Raw genomic sequence first — 12,279 nt, forward strand, 5'->3', positions numbered from 1 at the left:
AGATAATTTGGTTTTATTTTATTTTATTTTTGCGTCTCTAGCAAGCTGCACATTATTTTACTCATTGATCTTTTTCCAACGAATCATCTGTTTGTATTTATTATTGTATATTTGAGTATTGTAGTTAATTATTAATATGGTTAGGTTATCTATCCTGTTTTTCTCTGACTTGCTACGCTGAAATATATAGACTACTGTCTTTCATCTATCTACCTACCTACCTACCTGCCTGCCTGTTTATCTATCTATCTATATATCTACCTGTCTACCTATCTATCTTTTTATCTGTCTATCTATCTATCTATCTACCTACCTGTCTATCTACCTACCTACCTGTCTATCTATCTAGCTAGCTAGCTATCTACCTACCTACCTATCAGTCTATCCGTCCGTCTATCTGTATGTCCATCCATCCATCTATCCATCTTATTTCACCCTCCTTATAAATTAGAATATTTTTTTTGTATCTGGACTTGATGTTATTGTAAAGAAATTCTCTTTATTACTCAGATAATCCATTTCCCTTTCAGAAATCCATGTTATGGGATCAGGGCTTTCATAAAATACATGTGTTATAATTTCTCGATCTGGTTACTAAACACAAAGTAGTTCTGAATAAAAATCTCATGCATGGCTGTATGGTCAAGAAAGTTACTTGGCAGCCATGTGGTTTGAGGTTCAGTCCTATTATGGAGCACCTTGGGTAGTATTTTCTGCTATAGCTTCAGTTGATCAATACCTTGTGAATGAATTTGGTAGGTAGAAACTGAGTGTAAGCCTATCACATATGTGTGCGTGCGTGTGTGTGTACTTGTCAACCAGCACTGCTTGACGACCAGTGTTGGTTTGTTTGCATCAACCAGTACTCAAGCTTGAAGATACACTGGGTCAGCCAGAACTGCCTTTAACCCGTTCTTTACCAACCCAGCTGAAACCTGCTCTGGCTCTGAGTACAAATGTCATGTTTTCATAAGTTTTGAATTAAAATCTTCCACCAAGCCTTAGCCACAAATTATGTTCCTAACACTAGCTGAATAACTAAGTTATTTTACTAAATTCTTTGTTATGTTTAAAATTCATTGAAAGAAACATAGAGCATCTCAAAATAAATACAGTAACAAAAGGGTTAAGCAGCATCTGTACAACCACAGGTCTTCTTTTAGGGTCCTGAAAAGACATTACATCACATCCCTAGCCAGCCACATGTGGCGCCTTGAAAAAATTCAAGTACTGGGAACGTTTCATTTAACTAAAACCCTTAAAGGCTGCAGTCCAATGACTGAAACAAGTAAAAGATAAAAGATATACATACATACACACACACACACACACACACATATATATATATATATTTATATATATATATATAGATAGAGAGAGATATGTAGACAGATAGATAGATATGTGTGTGCGTGTATATATCTTTTGATTTTTACCTGTTCCAGTCATTAGACTGGCCATACAGGGACATCATATTCATATATATATTCATATGCATACACATTCATACTATTTAGTATTTAAGAGAGTATTATATATCCATGTTTATTTTCTCAGTAAAATTTAATCGTCAGTTTGGCATAATAAAGCAGTTCCCTGCTTGATCCAGTACTGGACTGGTTTTGCTGTATTCAAAAGGATGGCCAGGACAAAGTTAGTAGAGTGACCAGTGGTTGACAAAGTCCCTCGTCTTTCACTGGTCTTATAAACTGGACAATTGTAGCGGCTTCCATCTTCAATGATATTGTCCTTGTAGCTGGGTTTCAACCAAATCAGAGGCATTGGTTCAATTAGAACCCTTGGTAACTGGTCAACAAGGATACCTCTGCAAAAGAGAAATGGTACATTTGAAATGGATATATTAAAAGTCTTAGTAGTTGATTCAAAGGTATAATTCATGCGGGTTTTTTTTTTTCTTGTTGTAAATATCAAATCAAAGTAGAACACATTGCTACATTACACACTTGTGGAATAAACTATCTTGCTACAGCTAAGTGACAGACCAATTATCTTGTCAAGATGAAATAGTGGAGTTAAAATATAGGTGCATGTGTAGCACCTTGACAAGTGTCTTCTTCTATAGCCTTAGGCTGATCAAACCCTTGTGTGAGGACTTGGTAGACAAAAACTGAAAGAATCCCATAGTATATATAAGTATATGTGTGTGTTTGTGTGTGTCTGTATTTGCTCACCACCACCACTTGACAACCTGTGTTGGTGTGTTTATAGCCTTGTGACCGAGCAGTTTGGTAAAAGAAACTGATAGAACAAGTACCAAGCTTACTAAAAAAAAAAAAAATACTGGGTGGTGGGGAGCAATTTATTCAACTAAATTTTTTCAAGCATGGCCAAGTAAAAATTAAAAAAAAACCCCAAAAACACTCTATGGTCTTGAACAAGACACTTCATTTGATGCTGCTTCTGTTCACACATCTGAAAACGAGTACAAACAACACCTGGGGATGAACTCTTGGCTTGCTGGGTTTCCCACTCAGGGAGTGTCTTGTACTCAGTCACTTAAATGTCTTGGAAACTTCCATAATCTTGGGGGTTAATTATTCTACAGGCTCATGATTGTAACATTCTGGTTACTTACAGATTACAGTCCCAGCGTGCACCATCAAGGAACAATCCATGGATGTAAGCTCCGTCGTCGGGTGGGGTCTCAGATTTTGTGATAGGCAACACCTGGAAAGAGAAAACACCCACATGTTTATTTGGATATGTTTAACCCCCCCCAGCACCCACCACACTATCACTACCACCACCTGCATCTCACCATTGACAGTCACCACTATCAACTCCATCATCATCTCTGCCATCCCCAGTAGTAGCAGCATTAGCAACAGCGCCACCAATCTGCTAGAGAGGGGTTATCCATGACAAGACTAAAAACCTTTCCCTCAATCCATCACCAGCGTTTGCATTTATGGAAATATACACAGATTTATATGTTAAGATGTTCACTTGACAACAAGGTTGATTTGAGATCAATCTCATTGCACGACACTTTCAGTAAGCATATTCTTCCATAGCCTCAGTTTGACCAATGTCTTGTGAGTGAAACTAATAAACACAAACTGCATTAAGCCAGTGTGTGTGTGCATATATCATCTTCATCATTTAACGTCCTTTGTCCATGCTGGCATGGGTTGGACAATTTGACTAGGCTGTGCCAGGATCCAGTCTGATTTGGCATGGTTTGCTATGGCTGGATGCCCTTCATAATGCCAACCACATCATGATTGTGAGCTCAATGCTCCAACCACTGAGCCATGTGCCTTCACTTCTCTCTCATACATACATATGACAGACTTCTATTGATTTTCATGTCCCAGATCCACTCATAAGCTTCAATACTTTGCTCTCCGAGGCTATAGTATTTAGTGATAAGATAATATGTTGAAATACAGCAGACAATATTTAAGAAGGTCACAAAGTTAGTTGGGTTGGTAGTCACCAATTTAATAAATACCATTATAACGTGTATGACATGAATGTAAAAACGAATATCAAAGAATTGGTGCTGCATAGCGAGATATATATAAGCCGTGAAATGAAATCAGATAAAAATAAAATGAGCTGCACGTTGTTGGTTGTAAACGCTATAATAAATTCATAACAGAAACATTGAAACAGCACTAGAGCCATTAAATCTGCAATTGGTTAAGTTGGAGATGAATATAGAACAGGTGCCACATAGTAGAAAATGATTTTTCTGCTTGCTATGTGGCACCTGTTCTTTGTTGTAAGTGAGTTGCAGATTTAATGGTGAGGTTTTAACACCTCGACGTAGAATATACAACTCACTTAGCCCTTTCAAAACAGACACACAGTGCAGCTGAATGGAAGTTGTTACTTATATTCCTACATCGTCAACTTTGACTGGCTGGTGTCTGCCAAAGCACAACTGAATATAGCCACAGTGATAAAATAGTTCATATCTCACTACAAGTAGAAGACATTCATCCAAGACGTTGCACAGTGGGACTGAACCTGAAACCATGTGGTTGCAAAGCAAGCTTCTACACCACCGTTTAGTAGCAATTTGACTGACATCTGTTTTAAATAGCGAACACATTTAAAGTTACCGTCAAACTATAGCAATTACTACTGTTGGCTTGTTCATCTATCTGCCATAGATGATCATGTAAAACCGTCATTTTTCAGCCTCACCGAATGAACGACAATAAACTCTGGCAAGAACTAAACTAATGGTCCTAATCAATGAGATATGGTTGATTAATATGATTATTACATGTGGAGATCTAAAAATACAGAAATAATAGAAGAGATTGAAATTTCAAAGTGATCAATATTTATTTATACTGGTTTCCAAACTGTCTTATAATGAACAAAGAAATTAAACCTAAGGTGATGAATTTTAATTAAACTTGGATTGATGACATGCTATTCAAAACTCCTAAAGAGAAATCAAAATAAGAAATGGTGTAATCAAGCTGTTAATAACAACAACAAAAATAATTTCAATAGTAATGGTAATAATAATAATACTAATAATAATGATGATAATGATTATAATTCTTTCTAATTTTGAAGAAAGGCTAGAAATTGTAGGAGGATGCACTCACACGTGTGCGTGTGTGTGCGTTAGTTGATGATATCAACTCCAGTACTATTATCAACCCCAAAATGATGAGAGGCAAAGTTGACCATTGCAGCAGTTGAACTCAGAAAGAAAAGCTGGGAGAACTGCTACGAGACATTTTTTTTTTGATATGCTAACAATTCTGCCAGCTCGTTGCCCTAATAATAATAATAATAATAATGGTTTCAAATTTTGCCACAAGGGCAGCAATTTGTGGGTAGAGGAAGGATCGATTGTAATTGATCACAGTGTTCAAACTGGTACTTATTTTATCAGCCCTGAAAGGATGAAAGGCAAAGTTGACCTCAGTGGAATTTGAACTCAGAACGTAAAGACAGACAAAATGCCACAAATTGCTGCCCTTGTGGCAAAATTTGAAGCCATAGTAAAAAAACACTTCTGCAAGGTGCCATGCAGTGGGACTGAACCCGAAACCATATGGTTGAGAAGTAAGCTTCTTATTTCTTTACTGTCCACAAGGGGCTAAACATAGAGGGGACAAACAAGGACAGACAAACGGATTAAGCCGATTACATCGACCCCAGTGCGTAACTGGTACTTAATTTATTGGCCCCGAAAGGATGAAAGGCAAAGTCGACCTCGGTGGAATTTGAACTCAGAACGTAACGGCAGACGAAATACCACTAAGCATTTCGCCCGGCCTGCTAACATTTCTGCCAACTCGCCGCCTTACAACGCATGTGTATACATACCTACATATATACACAGGTGCCAAGCAGTCTTCTTAACTACAGAGCCATGTCTGTGTCGACACAAGATTAGAAGATATGACACAATGAGAGTAATAAGATCTGAACACTTGACCTTGTGGTGAGGAGTCTGTCACTTTAACCTCACAACCATTGCACAACAGGAAGAAATGAAAAGAAACACAACCAAAAAGCAACAGTGATTAAGATGATGGAGGCTCAGTTTCAAGTACATCTCTGAGACCTAAAGAAGTATCTTTTGTTCACGCATGCATGTGTGGGTTTGTAAGTGTGTATCTGTGTGTGTATGTGAAACTGTGTCTAAGTTGCTTATATATTTGAGTGTATATGTGTATGTGAGCAAATGAGAGAGAGGGAAAGAGAGTGTGTGTGTGTGTGAGAAAGAGCATATGAGTAAGACAGTGTATGTGAGTGTGTGTGTGTGAGTTTGTGTGTAAATGCATGAATGTGAAAGAATAGTTGTTTGTGTGTGTCTGAACCTTTGTCTAAGTGTTTGTATGTGCGTGAGAGTATGATTGTGTGTGTGTGTGTGTGTGTGCATTTACTCATAACCTCATACACAGACTCACACACACACACTCTCTCTCTCTCTCACTCTCTGTATGGCTGCATGTATATGTGTATGTGAGAAAGTGTATGAGAGTGTTTGTGTGTGTGAGTTGTGACTGAATATTTGCATATCCGAGTGAGTATGTGTCTATGTAAATATGTGTATGTGTGTGAGTGCGTGTGTGTGTGTGTGAAAGACATGTCTAGTGTAAATAGGAATGGGATCCATTTTAGCTGTTGAACACTTAATTAAAGTGATCAGCTGATATTCTTAAATGCTGACACTAAGATATCAACTTACAACATTGATGTGTTAATAAAAACCCCAGGTTCTCCTACTCCTGCTTTCATAATTCACTCCCCACCACCACAGACCCAAACACACGCATACATATACACTCACTTATAGATATTCTCATGTACACTCTGACACGCACACACACACATTAACACACCCTTACATATGTAGACGCATAATCACATGTACACAGACGTTTCTAAAAATGGAAGGATCGCTTCAAAAGCTAACACATGTGCATACACATATATATTCATACACACATATACACGCATGTACACAAATGATATAAAACATGAATGGAAACTATTTCAGAAGCTGACTAACACACACACACAAAAGCCAAAAACACATTGGTACATGAACACACATATACATACACAGTCAAACACTAACATTTATACAGACATAAATTCATACACACACACACATACAAACACAGGCATAAACATCCATAGACAAACATGAATGTACACAATCACCAGCATGTACACACACACACACACACACACACACAGACAAATACTAACATTTATAAACAAACACGAATGCATACATACACACATACAAACACAAGCATATACACACACAGACAAACACAAATGCATACGCACACACATACAAACACAAGCATATACACACACAGACAAACACTAACATTTATAAACAAACACAAATGCATACATACACACATACAAACACAAGCATATACACACACAGACAAACACTAACATTTATACACAAACATAAAACACACACACAGAGACAGGAAGATTTAGACAGATTAAGCTGATTGGTTATTGAACACATACAAACTGAAGAAAGACATGTGGTGTCATTTCTATTGATATGGTAGAGATGACAGCTTGTCTCTCCAAATGAAATATGGTTGCCATGCAAATCAAAGAGGCTGAGTGAGATAAGGCAAAAATGGTTTTTAATGAAATTAAAACGATGAGATTTCACTTGTTTTAATTTAGCTCTCATGTTTTTGGATTGGATTGGGTTGCCTATGTTCAGTCCACTGCAAGACAAAGACCTCAGCATGCTCTCTCCATCAACCATGGTTCGATGTGGAGGCCATGAATTTGAGCTTGAGATTATAGTAGTTTGAAGGAGCCTACTCTGCCACACTGGCTCAACATGGCTTGGCCAAAGGGTACAGTTTATTTATCTAACCACAAAGAAAATAATGTTCTCTAGAAAAAAATCAGTAAACACCAGAACATAAATGGGCAAGACAAATGAAAATATACAAAATAAAGAATTAATCGTAGACCTGGTTTCGCCATTAACTCTTTTACTTATGTAAAAACGTCCATGGCTTGTCAATATGACCGTTCTAATTCAATATAATTTGCAGAACTATACACGAATAATCTTCATAAAGTTTGACATGCGTACAGTTCTACCGATTACATTGGGGTTATTTTCAAATGTCTCAGCTCCGGCGCACTAAATTCCGGAAACAGTTCTGCAGAAGATTATTCACTGCAGTGGATGGATGTTGCTGGTTAGAGAACATAATTATTTAAATTTATATTTATATACTGAGGGTGATAAAATGAAGTGGTCATCCCTTCTTATACGCATGTCATACAATTTTTCTGAATTTTCAGATTTTTTATAGGCTAGGCCACTGGTTTTAAATTGATGTTAATTAAATTAATATTCAATTTATCACTCTCAGTATATATATATATATATATATATATATGGAGAGAGAGAGAGAAATTTACAGGCATACTATATAGTTATATAAGCAACATATAGATGCATATAGATATTCACATGACGAAGGTATACATGTGATGTATACAGATACATATAGCTATACATGTGACTTGTTGATGGCTATAGATATGCACATGACATACAAAGCTGGATACATGTGACATATATAGATAGATTAGAGGTTAGCGGAGAAGAATAAATATTTAAGCAAACAGTGTTGCTTGATGATTGATTTTTCAAGAGTGTTTTTTTTTTCTTTTCTTAGAAAGAAGGCGATGACTTAACACACATCAGAATCAGCAACGAATAATCAAGGATAAAAAAAAAAAAAATCACTCTCTCTCTCGCTATCAACCATCAACACCTCTTTATCATCACCCTCCTCCTCATCATCATCATCATCACCTGACTCAGAATCAGCTTCCTGCATTTCATGCTTAAACTAATTAGAAGACTTTAATAGGTTTGATTAACAGTTTGATGTGAACTTATTCTGAAAGATGTCTTGTGGATTTTTTGGGAGGTGGGTGGGGGTATTTCATAGATTTCTATTTTATCTATTTTATTTTAATATTTTTTTTTGTTATAGTTTCAACAACCTTGACTAACTCTTTGACATAGCTCTGACACACTCATTGATTTTAAAATAACTGCCAGTATATTTTAAAAAATTTTTGTTCCATATTTTTATTCCTTTTCTCTTTTTAATGGGGTGTTACTTTCTTGCAGCCATTTTCTAGTTGTTTTCTGACATAGATTTCCCCTTCTGTCTTCTTCCTCAGAAAAAAGATCATTTGGTTATCTTTTCATTCTTCTTCATTTTTGTTTCTTCCTCATCCATTTCTTTCTTTCATTTTTATTCTTATACTCAACTAATTGGACCAATATTCGATGTTACTTGCTAGTTATTTTTACTTTTTAATACAAGATAACAGCTGACACAACACATCGTCTTAACCAAGGAAGGAGGCTGTTCTTTATTCAGTCAAACATTTGTAGATCAACGAAACAGAATGTCAGCGAATTTCAACTTAACCTTTTATAAATGTTACACTCGTAAATGACACAGATTCATCTCAACTATTGAACATAGTCATAATTGGCACAAATGTTAGAGCATAACACAAAATGACTTCCAGTACACATTCTGACATTTTGTGTTTTGAGTTCAAATACAGCAGAGGTCAACTCAGTATTTCATCTCTTCAAGGTCAATAAATAATGCCCATGTGGTTAAGAAGCTTGCTCTACACCTAAGGCAAGTGTCTTCTACTATAACCCAGAGTTGACCAATGCCTTGTGAATGAATGTGATGGATAGCAACTATGTAGAAGTCTGTTATATATATATATATATATATATATGTTGGCACCCATGCTAGTAGCATGTAAAAAGCACCCACTACTTTCTTGGACTAGTTGGCATCAAGAAGGACTTCCAGCTGTAAAAATCATGCCAAGTCAGATTGGGGCCTGGTGCAGCTCCCCAACTTACTAGTTTTCAGTCAAACCTGGCTCCTTTATAGCTCTCACTTTTCTCATGAACTACAAAAAGAAATCTGTTGTATTCCACACCCATATGTCGGTTGTGTTGCAATTAACTTGAATACTTACTTCAAAATCAAAGGCTAGATTATCTATAGGAATGGTATATTTCCTGGCATAATTCTGCATGACACCAGTGAGAAATGCCTGAGTGAAGAAGAAACCAGACACCCAAAACACTGGGGGTTTTTGTGAATCATACCAAGTCTGAAAGAACAGAAATAGAGAATCACTATAATGGAGGGGAAAAGATACAGGATAGAAATGCATGAAAACAAAAGAAAAGCAGAATTAGAACAGATTAGAGACAGAATATTATTGAACAGAATAGATATACATAATATAATAGAACAGAATATATATATATATATATATATATATATATATATATATATATATATATATATATATATAATAGAACAGAATAGATATACATATATATATAATATAATATAATAGAACAGACTATATATATATATATATATATATATATATATATATATATATATATATATATATATATATATATAATAGAACAGACTATATATATAATAGAATAGAACAGAACAGAATATATATATATATATATAATATATATATAATAGAACAGAATATATATATAATAGAATAGAACAGAACAGAATATATATATATATATATAATATAATAGAACAGACTATATATATATATATATATATATATATATATATAATATAATAGAACAGACTATATATATATATATATATATATATAATATAATAGAACAGACTATATATATATATATATATATATATATATATATATATATATAATATAATAGAACAGACTATATATATATATATAATATAATAGAACAGACTATATATATATATATAATATAATAGAACAGACTATATATATATATATATATATATATATATATAATATAATAGAACAGACTATATATATATATATATATATATAATATAATAGAACAGACTATATATATATATATATATATATATATATATATATATATATAAAATATAATAGAACAGACTATATATATATATATATATATATATATATATATAATATAATAGAACAGACTATATATATATATATATATATATAATATAATAGAACAGACTATATATATATATATATATATATATATATAATATAATAGAACAGACTATATATATATATATATATATATATATATATATATAATATAATAGAACAGACTATATATATATATATATATATATATATATATATATATATATATATATATATATATAATATAATAGAACAGACTATATATATATATATATATATATATATATATAATATAATAGAACAGACTATATATATATATATATATATATATATATATATATATATATATATATATATATATATATATATATATAATAGAACAGACTATATATATAATAGAATAGAACAGAACAGAATATATATATATATAATATATATATAATAGAACAGACTATATATATAATAGAATAGAACAGAACAGAATATATATATATATATATATAATATAATATAATAGAACAGAATAGATATATATAATAAAACCAAATAGATATACATAGTATAATAGAAGAGAATTACAGAATAGAAAATGGAATGGCTGTCAGTGATTGCACTGTAGATATATGAAAAAACATTTAGATGCATAATAGGATATGATATTATTAAGAAATAAACAAACATGACTTTAATGGTATAAAAGAGTGTTTATTGTAAATGATTAACATGATTCTACTTTCAGAATGTAATTATTTCAGTTTCAGTATACAGGATCTGACAAGGCCAGCCTCATGCCAAACGAATGCAACTCTGAAGAACAATAAAATAGGGCAGATGTACAGATCAGAAACCTGGCCAGTGAGTGAGCTTTTCACTCACCTTGGTAGAAATAGCAGCCATCAAATCAGAATCTACTGTTTCCAGAAAGGAAGAACACATGGAATAATGTAGGCTCAGGAACAATCCCTTTACTTACTTGTTTCAGTCATTTGACTGCGGCCATGCTGGAGCACCGCCTTTAGTCGAGCAAATCGACCCCAGGACTTATTCTTTGTAAGTCAAGTACTTATTTTATCGGACTCTTTTTGCCGAACTGCTAAGTTACGGGGACGTAAACAAACCAGCATCGGTTGTCAAGCGATGGTGGGGGACAAACACAGACACACATACATACATACATACATATATATATATATATATACATATATATACACATATATACAATGGGCGTCTTTCAGTTTCCGTCTACCAAATCCACTCACAAGGCTTTGGTCGGTCCGAGGCTATAGTAGAAGACACTTGCCCAAGGTGCCATGCAATGGGACTGAACCTGGAACCAAACTTTCCTACCACATGGCCACACCTGTACCTATAGTGCATTTGTGTTTGCCACAAGCACCAAAATAGGTTCTGTCCAGTCAGCTGTGCCAAATAGCCAGTGTCCAGATAGCTGCATCCAATTGTCTTATTCTGTGGAAGAACCATAGTGGGGAAATGCCATTTTTTAATATTAGCAGATTACATATAAAATACCTTTCTGCCATATGGAAAAAAGACATTATAAATGAAGTGGTATATACAGATTTTGTAAATGAATTGTAATTTTAAAAAGAAAAGTCTACGGGTAAACAAAAATAGGAATATTTAGTACAAAAGTGATATCTGCTTTCATTTCATTATTTATAGCAATGAATAAGTTCTTTTGATAGCTATCTCTATTGTGAAAATTTTAATAGTAATAAATGATAAAAATAATAACAGAAATTGATCAATTCT

The 12,279-nt window shown here is 33.6% G+C and overlaps 1 protein-coding gene across 2 annotated transcripts in view; it reads right to left on the reverse strand.

Moving 5' to 3' along the window:
- Positions 1–1,531: 1,531 nt before the first annotated feature.
- LOC106870489 (dynein axonemal heavy chain 7) overlaps positions 1,532–12,279 on the reverse strand; it is a 255,489-nt gene continuing 244,741 nt past the window's right edge. For both annotated transcript variants that reach the window (XM_089359464.1, XM_089359463.1), the window contains 3 exons: positions 9,535–9,672; positions 2,597–2,688; positions 1,532–1,825 (listed from right to left, as the gene is read on the reverse strand). In XM_089359464.1, coding sequence (XP_089215590.1) covers positions 1,564–1,825; positions 2,597–2,688; positions 9,535–9,672 — 492 coding nt within the window. In that variant the 3' untranslated portion in view covers positions 1,532–1,563. The remainder of the gene's footprint in view (positions 1,826–2,596; positions 2,689–9,534; positions 9,673–12,279) is intronic.

The sequence above is a fragment of the Octopus bimaculoides genome, chromosome 11 (assembly GCF_046866305.1).
Source record: "Octopus bimaculoides isolate indiv1 chromosome 11, ASM4686630v1, whole genome shotgun sequence".
In the NCBI taxonomy this organism is placed as follows: Eukaryota; Metazoa; Mollusca; class Cephalopoda; order Octopoda; family Octopodidae; genus Octopus; species Octopus bimaculoides.